We start from the raw sequence: 20,415 nt of genomic DNA, 5'->3' as shown, positions 1-20,415 counted from the left end.
GATGCACAGGTCACTGACTACCAAGACAACTTCCTGCATGTGCTAAAGCAAACCTGGGAGATTGGCTGCCCCCAGCTCTGGCCTTCCCTCAGCAAAGCATGCTCAAAATTTAGGCAGGAAGATTTTATTTACAGGGTTTCTTTGGCCAGATAATGGTGCCTGGTTTTTGTATCCCCACTCTACCTATCTGAAAGTTACTCTATCTGCAGTTACGTAAAGAGAAAAGATGTTGATTTTTAAGTACTGTGGCTTTTAAAAATAAACACAGGATGTATTGTTTTGAGTTAAGCATATCATGAAAGAGGGGAATCCTTCTATGGACAGCTAATTTTGAAGGCCTGGTAAGAACATTTAAAAATTATCCTGTGCTATGTTAACCCTTCAGTCCATCACCTGAAGTTAATAGTATTTGCATTGGAGAAGAACCTGCTCCTGTGTCTGTTATGGCTGAAAGACACTCTAGTCTTTAGTGCAATAATCTGCAACCTAAATACAACCAGTTAAATTATATCCTGGTCTAATATGTGAGGGGACAGATTGATCCTTTCATCATTTTCAAGAGGATCAACACCAGGAATGAGTTTAGCCTGAAGTGTTCAGCACAGAACGCTGCAATGAAGAGAAAGACCAGACTACAGAGGTGCAGCTGGTTGGTGAAGTTACGTGTAAACAGTACTTCCCTGATGAGAAGCCAGTTGTGCCTGAAAACAGCGGAACTGAATCTCAGCTTAATATTTGGTAAACTGTATTTTTTCTGATAGCAGCTGTTGTTTACCAGTCAGCTTTGGAGGTTTTTCTGATGCCTTTTAAAAGACTTTTTTTGAAACCTTAAATGAAAACATTAGAGTCAAAGACAAAATGAAATTAAGTGTTTCCTTTTTGAAAGATACTTTTTTTTTTTTTTTTTTCTGCGGGGGCAAGAAGACAAATTGCTTTCTGAAGGGCAGGTATTTACCACTTGGAAGAAATCTCATTTATCCTTCCACTCTACCTATTTTGCTCCTGCTGTGAAAATGTCACCTAATGGGCAGAACAGAATTGAACTGGGACAGAAAAGCAGGATGACACAAGGACAGGAGAGGTAAATAATAGCTCAGCAACAGAAAATCTGGAGCCTGGATGCTGGGATGGGGAAGGGCCCGTAGGACTCATCAACTCTACAGCTTCATACTACTGTGCAGGTGTGGAAAGAGTGAATAAAAATGCATAATCGTCTCTGCAAAACACTCAGCAGCACACCTCTCATCTCCAGCCCAGGGCTGGCCCCACGAGAACAGAGACCTTTAGCTCAGTAATAACTCTGCTTATTAGAACACACCTCAGCTGTGTGTTCCTAGCCAAGGCTCTGTTTCTAGCCACTGCCCTTAGTCACTTAACTTCTAGCCCTGAGCTTTACCTCACCCTAGTCTGACACCTGCCTAGTCTCGTAGATTAATTTATTTCTGCCAGACTCAGAAAAATCTCCCTCTGAGATACCTTCCTTCACAGCTGCACAAGGCCCTGGCTGTGGTGTTGCTTAGGATGTGCTGTTTGTTACTGGGTGGGCAAAGCTGCCTCAGCCCCCAGAGGGTCTGCAAACTGTCTGGGAGAGAGCTTCCCTCCCCAGCAGAATGGCACAAACAACTGATTTCTTGGTGTGTTGGCAGCTTAAAACCCAGCAAACTATACCAAATATTTTGAGTCAAGACAAACATCTGAACCTGGTGAATGGGAAAAATAAAAACAAAAGAGAGAGAGAGAAGAACCACTTTGTACAGAGTAAGTGGATTTAATTTCTGTGAAATAAAGAAGAACAAGATGTGATGTAAAAAAAACCAAAAATGAAATGAAACAAGCCAGTGGTGGTTAGTTTAAAACTAGTTTTAGTTTTTAGATTTAAAGATTTTAATTTCTTTGCCTCCTGGAACCAACTAGTGAAAGTGAGATAAATTTACAAAATTATTTTAGTAGTTGCTGAATCAGTGCTTTTGGTGGACACATTTTTTAATTCACTACCTCAGCTCTAAAGGGCCATCTGTCTCACAGCCATTGAGGGAATGTAGGGCTGGACTGGGAAGTAGATGCATAGGTAATTACAGAGCTACATACAAACTACTCAGATCTCTGCACAGTGGATCCCCTGAAAAAACTGAAACTATCATAATGATTAGGCTGGCAGTGGAGGCTCAGAGGGGCTCTGCTTCTGCTGCTCCTCTGTATGTTGCACTCAGGATTGCTTGAAGCCACACAGGACTCCCCTCTGTATTAGGCCTGATGTTGAAACATTTCAGAGGGAGGTAGAGAGGATTTTCTTCTAAACTGCATTTTGCACCTGCACTTCCAGAGCAATAAGGCTGCCAATGGTTTTGCACAGTTCTCTGAGCATCTCTTCAGCCTCCCCAGAGTGATAAATCTATGGCTGGGAACTTTCTGGTACTAAAATAGCTCTTAAAGCACTTTGAATAATCAAAAAAACCTTCATACTTTGTAGGGCTCTTTTATTTCTCCCTCTCCCTCTAGTTTAATTTCAGTACTTGCCTTTGTGAAACTCTACCATTTATTCCCATGTCACAGTAAATAAAGGTATGAATGTATCCTGCTGGGTCAATTAACCCTGGTTCTGTGCTGTGTCACAGTCTGTGCTGGCTGTGATTTCCAGAAAGGAATATTCTTTTGTCATTCTTTGCCCATGTGCAAAGCATGTTAAGACTGCTAAGATAACTGTAACACTTTTCTACACAAAGCTAACTCTGCTTTTTGTGATTTCTGGAGTGCAGTTATGAACTGTAAAATGACATGAACTAAATTCATGACTTGTAATCTAAAGTGGTAGAGAAGACAAAGGACTGACAGTTTTTGTGCTTTAATGTCAGTGTGCTCCCTAATGATGGGCAAGCCCCACCACAAAGCCTTGAACTCCAGCTCTTAGGCTGTCCTTCAAAGGCCAGGAAAACTGGGAGGCTGAGATGTCCCAGTTTTCATGCTATTCTATACAGTAATATGCTGCACTTCACTTCTGAACCAAACTCCAAAAGAAACAGAAATAATAATAAAAATAACAGGGACTGTTGACTAGCACACCCATGACTTTTTTATGTGAAGTGTTTAGGTAAGCTTGCTGGGCAAAGTCAGCCTAAACATCTGCCTGATGTAAGAATAAACCTGTTAATGAAATGAATGTGCTGTGCAGCAGCAAATATAAATACTGACTATGTTTTTAAGTGAATACCTGATAAGGAAATCAGCTATGACACAGATGAAAGGTCAAGACACCAAATGATGAACTGCAATTATTTACAGAAGTGATATGGAAATAAATCAGTATTAATCTATCTACCAGTTCACATCAGTGATGTATGCTCCTGGGTTACTCTTACAAAGGAGCAAATAATGAAGAATGTAGGTTAAAAACTAAAGGAATGAAGACAAATGTGGAAGGCAAATTCCATCTCAGAGGTCCCTCTCAATTCTGGTGAAGTAGTGTATACAGAGAAATGCTTTAAATCAATTGGAGTGTATTTTCCTTGCACAGCAGAGTTAATGTTAAATAAACAACTGATATTTCAATCAGTGAAGGAAAGGGGGATCTCCCAGGTTGCTTTTTGAGGAGACCTATTGTTACCTCTCTGGCCTTTCTCCAGACTCTTGAATGCTGAAAGATGCAGAGGGAGAATTTTGCACCAGATCAGCTGACACTGCAAGGGCTGACTGTTCTAGAGGTCTCAAATTACTGCAGGGGTTGTAGGTGCCAAAGGGATGGCGTGGCAGTGAGATAGGGACTGGCAGGAGAGGTGAGAGGGAGCCTGGTGCTCCCTGGGCCAATCCCTGTGTCTGGAGGTTCTCACGAGGTATCAGGTCTGTGTCCTGCTGAAAAACCCAGCAGTATACCTCTGGGCTGGTTTGGCTGGATTTATGTCATATTAGCCAGAACACACATTAAGGAGTTCACCTTAGTGTAGGGCCCTATGACAGCTGCAGAAAGACAGACAATGCTCAATCCAGAGAATACTGTCTACTTATGTTAACCCCCTGTAAATGTTTTTGAACAAATTTGAACTGGCAGAGAGTGTTTATATCAGACTACTGCTTTTTGGTTTATGGCTGCAAAGTTTTGATCTGATACTAGGATTCTTAAAGCTGGATTTATGGTTTTGTCCTACTCCAGACATAATGTGAACTGAACATCTCATGTTATTAACAAACACATTTTGGTCTCTGGGCAAGCCGGAGGTCTCACTCACTGTTACAGGATGAGAGAAAAATGGTGCCACCCAGAAACTGTCATCCAGCTTCGTGGGAGCACACACATTTGTGTTATATGCATTAGAAGAAACATTTTGATAGAAAACATACAGATCCTGCAGTAAAAGTACCCAGAAGGTGTTGCTCCTTGTGGGTTTGAAAACCCACCCCATGATGAGGATTGATGGCAGCCGAGGTTCCCAGTGACCCCAGTAATAGGCAATCAGTCTCCCCTCAAAGCCACACACGTGGGTTTCAAGTGTCCCTGTGGGGGCTCCTCTGGAGCTCCCCCTGCTCCTGCCCTGGGGCTGCTGGCCACAACCCATCGGGGCATCCCTGAGCCAGAAGGTCTTGCCATGCACAATGGCCCGTGGCTCCTTGTCAAAGGACTGACAAATAAGATGCAAAAAGACCCCTAAGTATAAAGATTTTGCATGTTATTTTTTCAGATAAGTGTAAATGTAACTGCTTTCTTAAATGTGAACATTAAATCTACTCTGTAAAAACACAATTACTGCTGCCATGGCAGGCATCAGTTGTCCCTTTTGAAGGAATGCCTTGAAAACGCAATCATAAAATCCTTGTGCATTATGGATTTCATTAACATTGTACTCCCCTAGGATTCCCAATTGCACAATAACAGGAGTTCTTTAAATTTTAAATACCACAGACAGGAACAATTTCACTAAAACCAGATGTGAAACCCTTGCATGGGCCTTCTTACTGGTTCTAAGTACTGAAACTGGCTGGTAATTGATACCTATTAACATGTTTGTTGTTCAGATTACAGAAAGGGAAACACTATACTATTTTTCCTGTGAAAGGATACGTTAATGAGGGACAATGACTTACATTGCAATGGCAGTTCCCTGCTCTTGATTAAATTAAAGATCTGGTTTTATTTTTTATTTTAAATTATACTGTTTCAAACTGAAGGGCAGTCAAGTGTGTGAAACATAAGTGCAATAAACAAGTAGGCTGAGCTTAAGGTTGGGATGCTAATAACATCCCATATAACAATAAACTACCTTCACACGTATTTTTGGCAGCCCTTGTTCCTTCATGCATATCTTTATTCCATTCATATTGGAAAATTCACAGACTTATTAATGTGCTTTTAAAGAAGAAATTCAATCTAGAGTGACTCTGTTTCTGATTAAGGAATCACTCCAAAGTTCATGTTAGTTGAGCAATTTTCAAAGTGTGTTTGAGGATAAAAATAAAATGGAGAAAGTGCTGTGCAGACTTACAGTGCAACTGTACCATGGTTATTTTGAATCTAAGCTTTGAAATTGATTTTCAAACAACTAAGAAAAGGAAGGGAAAGGCAACTTTCACTTAACAGAGCCCTGTAAGCAGGTGGAACTCAGATGGACTCAGGAGTTCATACCTGTCAGCCACAAAGGAGCAATCTAGTTTTTCCACAAATGACTAGGATTCAGGTGCACAGATGGAACACATGCAAATCCACTACTAATAATGAGCCAACACTGTTTTCCTAATTATTTTCATCAAAATAGCCCAAAAGACTTCAACAGCTCAAAGGAGACAATAATATCTCATGCCCTCTAGACGTCCTCTATAGATACCAATCTCCTTTGGTTGATACTCAATGAGGTTTTCTGTTTCTTTTCTCTTAACAAAAACATTAACCTTGAAGGGAGAGGCAAAAGGAAGAGAAAGAAGAGCTATAATATTTCCCCTACACAAAAAAAACCCCCAAAACAAACAAAACCCCAACACACAGAGGAAATTAGTATTTGGAGCTGAATTTTCAAGCTGTTCTGCCCATGTATGACTGTACACAGCTCATATAGACGTCCTAGTTGCATATGCACATTAGCAGCTCAAAGACAGATATCACTATTTAACCAGCTGCAGTGTTTGTGTAGGTATGGAAACCTGCAATTATGAAAAAAATTAATGGTTAACTGATACACACAAAACTTCTGTCTCTCAGACAAGGGCATATAGGCAGAAATTTTCACTTTGAAAGTTCTAAGTTCAGCATTGCTGTATCCTTCAGCTTTGTTTTTTTGCTGTTGAATATCTTCTGGAGTTCTGCACTGTGCAGCAAAAATCCATTTATGCCACACTGCACAAAAGCAAATACTTCACATAAATGACTAGTTTACAATAGCATGCACAACAAAGCAGAACAAAGTGACCTCAGTCCTTCACATACAAGTGCCTTCCTCCTTTTTATAAAATATTACAATTTTTTTTTCCTATGGGTAATTTCAGAGTACTTTATCAGTTATATGTCCTTGGTTGTTTGTCTGTAAGCTCTTATGGAGATAAACATCTGTTCCCAGGGATATTTGTACAGAGGAAACATGGGACTTCAATATTTTATCCAGACACAAATTCACAACATGCACTTACTGCCAGTGGTGTCAAGACTTTGTAGAAGATGGAGGTTCATATGCACAAGGACCCTTTTATTGAGGTTTCTGGGGGTCCAAAGCCCTTAGCACTCATCACAAGATTGTCAATTAACAGGAAAGCATTTAGAATACAGTTGGAAGTTTGAATTATCAATGTCAGTGTAGAACTAAACCACCATACAATAAGCATAATCAGAGCCAAATAAGAATTATCAGAGCCAAAGGTGAGTTAAGTTGTACCTTGTGCAAGGATGATATACTGAATCTCTGAACTAGCTCAGTTCCTTCTGCTACACAGGTTTTAGCAGTTCTGCAGCATGTGTAAAGCACCTCTACTCAACTCAGTGAATCTTCAAGCAAGAACTTGTAGGCTCATTCCTGCCAAAAGTACACAGCTACAGCCTAATTGCTCTGTGATGAAATCTGCCTTGGGCATGCTGCTCCCTCCACACGGGCCCCGAGCAGCGAATGAGATGTCCAAGGGACTGCTCAGGAGAATGGTTCCTGCTGCTTTTTCCAGACCAGGAGCTGGGTGAAGATGAGAGCTGTGGCATGAGCAGCACAGCATGCTAATAACCACCAACTTCTGGGCGGATGTGGTAGCTGAAGGCAGCAAAAAGCTGCTAAAAATTATGCTCAGTGGTTTTTTCAGCCCCTGAGCACCCTGGTTTATGGCAGGAGGAAAAGGAGGCTGAGAAATTCATGTGCAGGAGGCCTGAGGTACCCTGAGCTGTTTTAAGCATATAACCTGGAGTAGTTTGAGTCTGTTATGAGTCTGTTATTAAAGAAGTTTATGGTCAAAAGAAGTCCTTTGAAACTTTTTTTCAGAAAAATGTAGTTCTAAGTGAAAGGATTAAGTTATATATATATATATATATTTACACACAATATATAGGTACATAGCTATCATAACTTAATAAAGTTAATAAGCACACAGAACACATGAATGAGATTTGACTAACTGTCTTGTTTTGATTATCTGGTCATAAACATGCAAGTGACAGCAGAAAAGAAGGAAACAAAGGAAAAGTGGCGGCCCTGTGACCAGATGAAACACATGGAATTTGATTCTGATGCATTCCACCCTCTTTCTGTGTGCATTCCATGGATTGCAAGTGGCAATGATTAATAACAAGCCTTGCACTTAGATAAGGTTGAGGAGATTTTAGTATTTATTCCTAAATAATGAAAAAGGATCAACAGATTTTTTTTTTTTTTGCCTCTCTGAAGTCTGATTAGGTCCATTGTGCTCGACTGCCAAGAGCTCAGGATGCATAGGGGCCCCCAAGCAGGACACCTGAGAGTCCCGTTGTGTGCCAGGGATCAGAAATGAAAGATTTCCCCCTCTTTCTTCCCTTTACTAACTACTACTCAACATGTTTTTGAGCTTTCTTGCAGACATCAAACCTCACAGGAAACATCAGTGTGAACACTTGTATGAAAGGCTAATAAGGCATTGTTTTCATATGTCAGTTAGTAATTTCCTATAGAAAATAACAGAAGTAGGAGGAATGTTACACATCTATGAAAAAGTTTTCAGTATTAAGAATATAATATGCTTAAGCGTTTCTCTTAGCTTTTGCCAACAGAAATAGATCCTAGGTTTCAAGTAAGTTGTGTAAGTCAACTTAAAATTGAGGATAATCAGTGGTTTTTCATATAAAGATATTAATACTTGCCTGCTAGTATAGTTTTTTTGTACATGGTAATTGATATGAATAATCTGAAGCTGTTCAGGAGTTAGTTATGGACCATTCAGCTATGGACCTGATAATATATAACAAACAACAAGACCAAAGAGACTGACTGAACTCAAGGAGCCTCTTCATGGTAACAAACGTTTTTAGGATTTCTCCTGTGCTAGCAGAGCAAAGCCAAGGCAGCCCATCTTGGTAATGAATGTTGTGTTTAAGGATGTGGAAGAATAGCCACCAGACTGAGACCATTGAGCTCATTCTGTGAGTAACACATTCTAGAAGGGACATAGGTCTTCTGAGGTGAAATCTGAGTGCATGAAAACACCACACTGTATTAATGCTTAACTGTAATCAGCTAGAGACATAGCACATGCTCAGTTTACTGGGACATTCCACTTTAAGTGCATGTTAAACTAATATTGACTTTTCCACTAAACCAAAATCTCTGTTATTTGTGCCCAGAAGACTGCAAAAACAATAGATGTGGGAAGCAGAAGAATTAATCTTCCTGACCTTTTCTTTTTCTATGCCTTTGGGAGTAAGTCTTTTTTTGTCTGTCTAATGGGGAATATGAGCTATTCACTTGCAACAATTCTTAAATTATGTAGAAGTACTTCACTGCGTTATATTTTTCTTCTTTCTTTTGCATTCTCCACATCCAATAAACTCCACAGAGTATTATTAATAACATCTTTAAAATGTTATCTTTTTACCTGTATCCATTCTCTGATAGAATCTTCCCCTGGGGTCCATCCATTCTCGGGGTAATTTAGCCGAGACCTTTCTGAAGACCAGATAGCGCTGTACTGGGAGGAGACAGTGATTTGATCAGAGTGAATTTCTCCTGATTCCATGCCTAGTGGTTCCATGCACTGGAAATCTGAAGAAAAATAAATTACCATCATTATTATGGTCAACTTTCTGATTTAGACTCCAAATTAGACTTTGAATTTGAATTTTCAACTTTGATATAGACTTTGAATAAGAACATTTACCTGCTTTGAATATGAATATCTAAAGAATTTATTGTTATGTGACTTTGAATACTTAAGCAACTTTAAGTGAGGCAGTGTTGGGCTTATGGTGTCATTCTTAATAATGCCATTTGAGTTGCCATGGCAATTCCTGCAATAATAAAGCTATACAAATATTTTAGCCCAGTATTGTGGCCATTTCAGTACAGGACAATAGAAGTGTCTATCCTAGGCTAGCACAGACACTCCTGTGGATTCATAATATAGAACAATCAATGCTCACCTCAAAATTATGCAAAAGCCCAGAAAAGACAAATTAGATGACTTCACGAAATAATTTGATTTTAAAACTATTTACTTCAGTACAAAAAATAAAAAATGCTTAAAAATATTATTAAAATTTTAACCATTCTCTTTGGATTCTGGACACTGGAATGAAATGGAGCAACAAAATTTGAATTCAGGCCACAAAATTATTGACCTAAGGATATTACCAGCTCTTCTGTAATGTGGTGCATTGTAAATGAGTTGATCATCTCCATTCAATCTCTTTTTGTTTACACAAAAATTACCTAGCTAATTTAGAATCAATTGACTTCCTAATCACTACAGTGAGTTCAAAGGTTGATAGGGCAGAGTGACTCAATTCTTCTCTCAGTCTTTAAAAATAAAGGCTCCAAACCCCTACTAAGGCAGGAGAAGCCACTAGATTCAGACAGTTCCTCACACCCAGGTGCTCCTGGGCCTTCGTGTTAGTACAAGGGCACCCCAGTATAAGGGCAAGAGAAAAAACCCCCACGTGCCTATGCTTCTATTTAAGCACTTCACACTATAGAAATAGAATTAATTCCTTTATTAGAATTTAAGCTAACATAACTCTGTGAAATGGAGTTGGATATATGTTGGATATATGCTCCTTTTAATTGCACCTTTTCTGGAGCTGATGTTGCTCTAGTAGGGGTGGGTACTGAGCTGAAAGTTTCAAAAACCATGGGTTGGAAAAATGAGCTTTAAATAAACAAAGTTTTGGGGTTTATTATTTATTTTAAATTAAAATATTGTGAAAAAATGGGTATTATTATTTTAAATCAAAGTATTTAGAAAAAAATTGCTTAAATCTTTTATCAGGTATCCAAAAATTTACATTCAGAGATGTTATGAGGGTATTTTATAGCAATTGTAGTTGGGGCTTCCCATAACTCAATCATGCCAACAGCATTTCGTGTGGAATAGGACCCTCTCCCCCAGTTCTGTGCTGCTTCAATATAGTAGGTATGTGGTGAAGTACTGAAGCTTAACTACAGTACAGGAAAACTCAAAGGAAGGGAACTTCTGCTTGAGACCTAAAGGAAAGCCATAAGCCACTACAGAGGATGCAAAACGTGATAGGTAGGAGCAATATCAAAATACCTAAAAAGTGTCTAGTTTGATCCAGACACACTGGCTTTCCCTGTAGTCTACTGAGGGGGACAAGTGACTCCTGGTGACACCTCACATGTATGGGGTAAGTAGATTGGGTTGTCCTCTGGAGGTGACCAGACAACACAAAGAGTAACGGTGGCTGAAATTAAAGGAGAGAATTCGCTTCTCTGTCAAAGTCTGCAGCATATAAAATGCTTCCTCTTGTCATCCTAAAGGGTTTTCATACACACCAACTTCTGTTCTGCTGTCCTGTGTTTAAGAGCTGAAGGCATCTCGGCATAGCAGATATTATTAAATCTGAATTCAGTGTGATGGTGCATCTACAGCCTGGGGAGGGTGACTGTGGAGGAGGGAGACATGGGGGACACAAGTTGTTTGTGCTAGTCATGAAGGGATGGGAGCAGCACCTACATAAGGAGAAACCAAAGTCGCTGAAGGTACAGTGCTTCCCATCCACAGAGGCTGTGAGTCCCCCATTCCCTCTTCCTGCCTACGTGAGTGTAAGAAAGCTGTTAAAAAGACATGGTGTGGAGGAGAGATAGGGAGTTACAGTTAAATTTTCAGTTTACTCATTTTGTTTTTGTCTCTTTTTTGATTAAACAAGTACATCAAATCTGTATGAATCTGCTCAAAACTCAGTAAAGACACAGAGAGGAGAGGGAGTTTGATATAAAGCATGTGTTTTATCATTGAGGAAAGCAATGAAATCTGCAAGGACATGGTGTAACACAGCATGTTATTTTCCTGTTTCCCTCACTTCATTTTATTCTCTGTCCAAAGGGTAAGTATGAAAAGGAATCAACTGAGAAAAAATGTGAGACAGAGAACAAAGCTTAGCTAGCTTATGAAATGGTTTAACAAGAGCACATATATTAAATGGGTTCTTTTTATTCAAGAAATCGATCATCAAAGCTTATTCCATGTAATAAAAGAAGGCTTTGGATAGTGCATTCATTGTTCATGTTTCATTGTTTTAATGCAAGTGTTCAATTGCTCTGCATTCCTGTGTTTCCTTGGTCAGCACAGTTTTTTCACAATAATTATCCCAACTTCCTGGCAATACAGTGGAATAAAACTGTAAGGAGAATTCTGCTTCTTGCACTTCTTTTCAAAGGGCAGCTGTTCTTAAAAAAAAAAAAAAAGAAGAAAAAAAGGAAAACAGAACCAATCCTTCTCTACCCTCTTATTTATTTAAGGTTTCTTTAAAGCTTCAGACAACACCTGGTGTGCAAAAAGACATAACAGAGAGTATTTTCCAAGAAGCTCTGCGGGATAGATAAATACTGACCTTCTGAGACACTGCTCTGTGACACGCTGTAGTTTGCTGAGAAGCCCTCCTTTGCTATTGCACTGTCGGTGTAAAATACCATTGAAAGAATCCCCGTTGAAGACCGGACACGTCCTGGGTTGTTTTGCCCACAGTAACGCCCGATGTGTGGGCCAACTGCAAAGGAACAGGATACAATAGTAAACTGCCAGCGCTGCTCTAACAATAGGTGCCACTACAATATCCTCCCAAAGACAGTCCCTCAGCAGGAAACGGTCAACCTCTGTAACGGCTCAAAATAACAACGCCATCAATAATTTAGCGATGAACAATAAATTGTTTATCCTACCCTAGCAATCGTACTTCTAAAATGCTCCAGATAGCACTCCGTGAGCCTCTGAAAATGTACAGAACCAGGATTTAGAAAAGTGTCTTTCAAAGTGTGCAGAGAGGGCAGTGATGCACAAAATTACTCATACAAAGCACCACAAGTATTTTCCAAAGTGTGATTGAAGCACCAATTTATGACAAGAGCAACTGAATGGCCTGATTTGCCAACCTAGTACACAAGATGCTGTGAGGAGTTCAAACAGTGCCTTCCAGGTTTTATGCTCTAGACTGCAGATGATCTGTTAATTTAATCTCACACTTTGAGAAACATTTTTGACTCATATTGAGGCTATGACCAATGACTCTTCATCCTGCTTTATTTAGACTTTCAGACCCCCATAGCTCTTTTGCCCATATGGTCAATATTAAAGAATATTGTAAAAGAATTTGAGAGTGAAGTCTTAATCCTTTCAAAAGAGCAAGTATTTCTTAAGTATATCTCCATGTCACAGAATACACACACATACACAGTTACATGATCTTTCTTCATGTTAATACTGTGTAAACCAGATTTTGGTATTTTTCAACATTTCCTGTGCAGTGAGATAATCTTTTTCCTTAATTAAGCTACTCAATTCACAACCAACATATGTGGCCTTCTAGCACTTGAGCATTCCCTACAGATAGGTCCCTAGGCTGTGGAATGGTGGTACATCTGTGCTTACAAACAATAAGAGAGATAATGCTAAAACCCACCCATGGAGTCAATCATGAAAATAACCATGAGGCGTCATTCTAATGCTTACACCACTGGCTTTCCAGGCTTAAATTAACACCTTGTCATTTCTCTAGGAAGTCCATTACACTTTCAGTTTAAAATATAAAATGTTTAGATATCCTAATTATTCACAGTTCAAAGAAAATCTACAGCTAACATAATTTTCTAGTCCTTTATTGGCATTTTCCAACAAGTAAAACAGTTCCAGCTTGGAATAACTTAATACTTACTTATGTAAGCTACACATTTCTGTAAGGCCCAAGAGTTGCCAGAAAGAGGGAGCTCAGATGTTATAGCTCCTGCTGCCAGCATGTGCTTTTCTATCCATACTCTGGCCACAGTTACTCTCCAGCTGCCTTGGCAATCCCATGGCATTTGAAATACCTGCCAGTTCAGACTTTTTCCACTAAGGTTGTTCAATGCAGCATTGATAGAATGAAACATCCTATAGAGGCTATGAATTGAATTCTTCCTCATCCTAGAAATCATTAAAGCTTCATGGTTTTATTTTTCAGAGAGAGAAATTTGTTTAGACTGTTACCATTAGTGGCTTTTTAAACAGACAAAATAATGTCCCCACATTCCAGGTGCTGCAGGTTTTTGATTTTGTGTTTGCTTTTGTTTTCTTTTGCCTTTTCTGTGTGCAAGCAGCTCTGATTCTGCTCTTTCTCAGAATGGCTTTCAAGATTATAGCTGCTGATGGTGCCCTGAACTGCAAGAATATAAGGAGGATAAGGCCACCATGTTATGGTACTTTGAGCTTCCCTCCTCCCATTTCCTGTAGGGAAGCCTCTTTGAAAGGACAAACAGAGGAGAACTTTGTTTAAAGCAGACAGGCTTTAAGATTCCCCATGACTCACTGGTTTATAATTTTTAAGACATATTTAGTGATTATGCATTTGAGTCTTCAACAGATTGGCCCTGCCATCAGTGTACTATTCCCTTTGCCAGATATGTGGATGCAAGTGCCAAAAATATGCAGAATATGACACAAAGAGGTATTGAATTTTTTTTGTGCAACGTGTAAACCTTAGCCTGCTGGGCTAATACGATATTGATCTGAGCACAACTGGATGAAATAGAAATTCTCCTTCTTCCGTAAATAGCTAACACAAAGTTCCTCCCTTCTATTCTTTTTTCCATTCAAGTCTTGAAAACTTTTGAATAACAATAAACTATCAAATATTTTGTGTGTCACCACATCAAATAAATACTGCACAGGAAACCCATCTGAGGAGTCATTCGGGGGGTGAGACTGCTGTCTGTTTAGGTAGACTGTGCCCCTGGATATTTTTTACTATCTTCCTGACAATTTCTCAGGAAATGAGATGAGATTTCATATTAGACTGTGTAGAGTCCTAAATGGGAATTTTGGGGCAGAAGGTGCTGAAAAGTCACTAGGCCAGCCTCTAACTGTGGGCCATCATGTTGCTATGACAGCATCGCTCAGGACGGGCTACTCCAAATGTCACCTGGATTATGTCCTCACTCAAGGATGCTTCTACACTACCTGCAGAACAAAGGCATTTCAGTGAGCCAGCTACCTCACCTGACTGCCCAGGCTGTAGTAATTTCTGAGACCCTGGCGCCTCTTTTCACTGACACAGTATTATACAGTAGAAAACTGAGTAACTTTCTGATTAAAAGATGGAGGGACAACTAAGAAACCTATTTTGCACGCATTTCCCAAAATGCAGAATCTAATTCTATAGCTTGAATAAATCCTTAATTATTCTTAATGAGTGTTTTTGAAGGTTTACAGATCAGAGTGCAGAATATATAGTAAGTGTCTGGTAGTTCAAGACAAAACAGAAATCTTATCCTTACTGATTATTCTTTTCTTTACTATTGTTTGCCCTTCTGCACTAAGAATATTGATCTGAGGAAATTCTGAATACTACCGAAATATACTTTTATCCATCTAGTTGAAATATTAGCATTTGGAATTAGGTTAAGAACCCCCCCCAAAAAAAAACAAAAACAAGGAAAAAAGGTATATCAGACTTCTAAAATATTAGAACAAATGTAATGTTAACTAGCCATGTATTTAATTTAAAAGCTGTTTTTTATAAGTTTGCACATATATTGTGGACAGTATTTTCGCATCACTATGATTTTTATTGAAAAAATATTTGCACACAATTTAGGATGCTATAGAAGAAACAATGAAAAAATTAATTCCATTCCCCAGTAGTCAACTATACTGAGCTTGTGTATGCTCTTAGATCTTAATGGCTTCTCACAAGAGCGTAGAAAGCAACCACAACAGGAGAAACACACTTAGATTAATAGCAGCCTTCATTTGCACTGATGTTAATGACTGCAGTAAAGCATTCTGCTTTGCTCTGTAATTCAGTGGAAGCTCTTGTGGTATTGACTGAAGCAGCAATGCTTAGGCTGTGGTTCTCAAACCATATGTAAACTTCTTTAAATTACGTTTGAGCCCTAGTAGACAGCCTATAGAGCTTCAAAGAGAGCTGCATGATGAATATGTGCAATTCATCACTAAAGCTAGTCCTCGTCTTGAGTGGGCTATTTTTCTTCAAAGTCATCAATGGAGTGTTCTCAGCAGATGCTGGCTGAGATATATCTGTGCCTTGGGCAAAGATATTTTTGGTATCTAGTTTATTCATGCAAAATCATATCTTTCTGTTCTGAGATCTACTCACTCTCCCCCTCTAAATCCACCTGTTATCTATTTCAAACCATGGTCCCTTTTCTGTACAATATTTGCAACAAGCACCTGTAGTTCTCAGATATTCCTCAACAGTTTTTTGTTTTTTTTTTCATGAAACAAAATGCCAGGTTTGAGGCATTCCTGAATGTCTAGCATTCCCCTCTTGAAACAGCAAACCACTTACACCACTGTTTAACTTCAGTCCTGTAAGGGTCCTTGGCGAATTCCTTTTGAAGGCAATCTAACTGTTCACATGCTTCAAAGATAAGCACGTATTTTGTAGAATCAAGCAGCAAATACTCAGCACTTGCCAGCTTCAACCCACTGAAAGGACAGCCAGGTAGGCTGAGGACTCCATGATTGTGACAGAGCATTTCAGGATTAACGTCTTTTTGAATGACTGTTACAGTTGCTGTCAAATTCTCTAACAGAAAATTGTTTTCCATCAGTGAAATGGAAATTATGTAGAAGTAAAATGTTAATGGAAGCTTACTGACTTTGACATATCCTTTTAAGCATCATTGTGAAAATTTGTTTAAAAGAACATTTTTTTTTTCTTTTTTTGGGGGGAAGGAAGGAAAAAATAATCACAACTGTATAAAACAGCAAATTTATTTCCTGTTGTTCTCTAGGGACTGTAGCTTATTAAATTTTATAGTGAAAACATTTTCCACTTATGTTGGGTTTCATCTGCTCTAACTTAGGCATCTGAAGTTTACATCTGACTTAGGGATTCATAGCTTTCACTACAGTCAATGAGACAAGACACTCCAGAGGTCCTTTAACTGTGTCCTAAAGTAGATGTTGAGATAGGTCGGAGTGGGATGCTGTTCCCTGTTGGGAACAGAGGGAATAGCTGTGCCTGGCTCAAATGCTGATGCCTGTTTTCCAGAGATTCATGTTCAGGGGGCTGTCCACCTAATTCTGCTCTAGTAGAGACCACAACTATTTTCCAAAAAACTGTTCTCTCTCTCCTATTACAATACTGCCATCATCCCAGGAAACCACAGCTGTGATGCTGTGGAGCAGGAGATGTGAACTGGGGGATGAACATTTTTTCCACATATTGAAAAACCCCTTCTGTCACATTTCTATCAATGCAATAGCAGCTTTAACACAACTGGGCATATGAGCAGCAAGGGATTACAACAAAGCAAAAGAACTTCCTTTTCTGTGGATATATCATTAAATAGAGCAGGCCAGGAGACACCCTCTGGACCTGCAGCCAGTCACCAGGGACTGCTCCTGAGACCAGACTAAGAGAGTGACACAGCTTGCCCCTATGGGGCCCTTACTGGCTGGTCATGTCCAACTTGCCTGTTGAGAATGATCCCTGGCTTCCACTGTCCTCCAAATCATGCTTGGGAATTTCTTGGGAAAGTGCAAATTGATATGTGCCAAAACTGTGCAAGGGAGTTCACCAGCGAATTAGAAGTGCACACAACCGTGCCTGTGTTTCAGTTAAAAGTGCAGAATATTTTTGAACAGACTAAAGGGAAATGGACAAATGGCTCAAAGACTCACCCTGGGTGAGTCTCCCTCCATCAAAGGGAACCATATTGTCTAATTTACCACTGTGTAGAAATTTACTATTTTCATGTGGATACAAGTTAGATTTATTTTTCCCCAGGTATACTCTCTCTATATATATTGTCCAGTACCCAGACATTCTCTATCTTCAGTTCATGGCCAGGTTTTACCAGCAGTTTCCTGTGCCACCTTTGCTCTTCAGTTGAAATAGTTTTCCCTCCCAGGGATTTATCCTGTGATGCATCTATAGAAAACAATCATATTCTCTCTTTCTTTGTAGTGTTAAGCTAAACAAGAGAGACTGACTGCTGGCTGAGGATCATCCTACAGTGAAATGATGCAGCAAACGTTTTTCCTACAAGTGCTGCAACCTCCAACAGTTTATATCAAAGAAAACATTTTTCCAGCCTACAAATTCTGTTGAATATTTACAAGTAAACATGCAAGTACCCTTAGTGGATGTCAGGATAATTTTGAGTGTAGAGAATTTGTGAGACAGTTTGTGGAAGGCTGATAATGGCTGTTGATAATTGGTCTTCAGTATGGCTCAGCCACTTTCTTGAACCAGGAAATAACTGCTTTGAAACCCTCTACACTGACAATAATGCATTTCTTTTTGGTTATATTACACATAAATTGCTTTACTGGATCATCTTTTCAAATATCAGTTTAAATGCAAGCTCTACAGGACAGATTTGGCCCATATACAAATAAACCTATTATTAAATGTTCCAGACATCATTATTGTACTATTAAAATATTGTTTTTCTAATTGAGGCAATAAATACTAAATAGTCTTTTAGCTACTGTTATGGGTCTTTCTTCACTCTTTATTGAAATGGATTGAAAAGAGCCACGATAAACCCGTTAAGCATAAAATATGAACAAAAAAGTGCAAATATATGCTAAAAGACATATATTTCCTGCAGCATCAACGGAAGGTTTAAGCAAAATTATATTGGGGATTTATTTAGGAAAACAGTCAAGTTTTAATGCATTATTAAAGTATATTCCTTAAGTTATATATTTTAATTTAAATCAAATATTAATGTAGGATTAGCAATTTGTAGAAACTGCCACTGCTGTTCATAAAACAAAAAAAAAATCTATTAATATGGGTTATCACACTAGTGGAAAACTGAAACAGTTGTAATTAGTGCCCAATACAAACAACATGAATCTTCAGTGACTGAATTTTGCTACAAATTAAAAATTAAGAAGAAAAAGGACAGCTTCAAGATGCTTCTCTTTATCGGCTTATGCCAAACATAGAAACAGTGAAAAAGGCATCACTAAAAATCAGCTTTGCATAGCTTTTTCCACACAGATCATATAGGCATTTGGGCACCCTGAAGGCTGGGCATTCGGCTTGAACAATCCCTTTTAGGCTAGAGCTGCAGCCTTTGGCTCTGAGCCCTTGGAGAACTGATACATGGCTGCCCTGCCTAGGAGAGATTTGAATCTTGCAGACCCAAGATTGTACATGAAAAACAGAGAGAAATCATGTAGCTATTTTATTTGTCAGACTCAGTGTAAAACAGGGATATGGGGTTGGGCAGAAGGTGAAATGAGGGCTCTCTGGCTCTATGGGGTTAGCTAATATCTAGCTATGCACTTAGTGAATGTGCACAAGGTCAAATGTGGTCAACAACTAAATGGAAAATTACTGAGATAGCAGAGATGTTCCAGAAGGGTACCCAACACACCCTCCCTGACACATGAGGCCATCTAATCAGAGATTATAAATTAACAAATTAAGATAAAACCTTTGGATTTGCTTAAAATGTTGGAAGAGAGATCACTATAAGGGAGGAACCCTGCAGTGCCCAGTCACTGAAGTCACCTGAATGAATAACTCAGTGACTGTTTACTGACCTCGGTAATTGTTTAGCTACTATGATTTCAACCGCATGGACACCACATTTTCTCTGACAAAGAAATTCTCTGCTTTGGCAGCTGGTCTGTAACACAATTCCTCTGCAAGTCAGAGGGTCTGTACCTGAAGTCCAGCTTCTGCAATTTGTTGGAAATGTCTGGACAATACTCTCAGGTTAGCTGAGAAAATTTGAGGACTCACTATAAGACTTCACATTTAATTTATTTTAGTGTAGGAGGTTCATCACATATTACCACTGAACACAGAGGTTTCTGCTAAGCCAACTGTTAAAACTGAACATATTTCATAAAAAAAAAAAATCATTCACACTATGATATGCTTTACTGAATGAATTTACAGAGCATTTTCTCTATTTCTTTTTAATTCAACTCACTTCACATAAATCAAGCAAGGATCTCTCTAGCATGACAGTTTAAAAAATGGGACTATGCCTTCTGCAGGCCACTACATAGTAATGGTTATGCATATTACAATCCATTTCTCTCTTACCATCGGGGAATCCATCCCAGATCTCCAATCGGTCATAGCGACAGAATGCTCCCCCTGGAGTATTTGAATCAGGTTCTAGCTCAAAGCTTTCAAATTCCAGTATAATCTCTGACATCTTTGGTGCAAAGATAATGTAAGTGCATTCAAGGCTATTGGGATATTTTTCAGGGAATCCAGGGGACTTTATCACTCCACTTGATGAAGTAAAGTTTCTGGAACATTCAGGTCCTGTAGGAAAAGGAGAAAAATCAACTGAGTTAACACTATGCTACTAAGCAAAGCAGTTAGCTGGAAAACAAATTAGGTTGTATTGTCTCTCCAGCAGCAGAGGTGGCTTTTCAATGAAACACCTCATTTTAATCGCCGCATTAATCATTCAGCCAGCTTGTTCCTATTATTGATAGTCAGTCATTTAAAGCCCAATCCACATATACTGTCTGATCTTCAATTTTCAATTTGTATGGAACAATATGAAAACTTGTACCAGCTCTAGAAAAAATTATGACAAATACAAAGTCATGTGGGAACAATGAAAGTGTAAGCTGCAGAAATCTCGACAGAGCCCTAGAGAAATAATTATAGCCCCTTCAAGCTCAAGTCTTTAAATCTTATGGCTGACAGGCTTTTATTGGTGAAATAGAACTTTTTGCAAAAGCGGGTGAGTGAATTCAGTAGAGGGAGTAGTGGTTTCAGATTCCTGGAGCACTGACTCAGTAACTCTGCCAGATGTGACCTATGCCTCCTTG

The 20,415-nt window shown here is 39.0% G+C and overlaps 1 protein-coding gene across 1 annotated transcript in view; it reads right to left on the bottom strand.

Moving 5' to 3' along the window:
* The window catches only part of NRP1 (neuropilin 1), a 113,753-nt gene that overhangs the window by 42,341 nt on the left and 50,997 nt on the right, over window positions 1-20,415 (bottom strand). The window contains 3 exon segments of the mRNA XM_038129409.1: window positions 9,019-9,185; window positions 11,990-12,145; window positions 19,670-19,897. Coding sequence (XP_037985337.1) covers window positions 9,019-9,185; window positions 11,990-12,145; window positions 19,670-19,897 — 551 coding nt within the window.

Source organism: Motacilla alba, chromosome 2, assembly GCF_015832195.1.
Source record: "Motacilla alba alba isolate MOTALB_02 chromosome 2, Motacilla_alba_V1.0_pri, whole genome shotgun sequence".
Lineage (NCBI taxonomy): Eukaryota > Metazoa > Chordata > Aves > Passeriformes > Motacillidae > Motacilla > Motacilla alba.
This window is presented reverse-complemented; position numbering and strand designations above follow the sequence as displayed.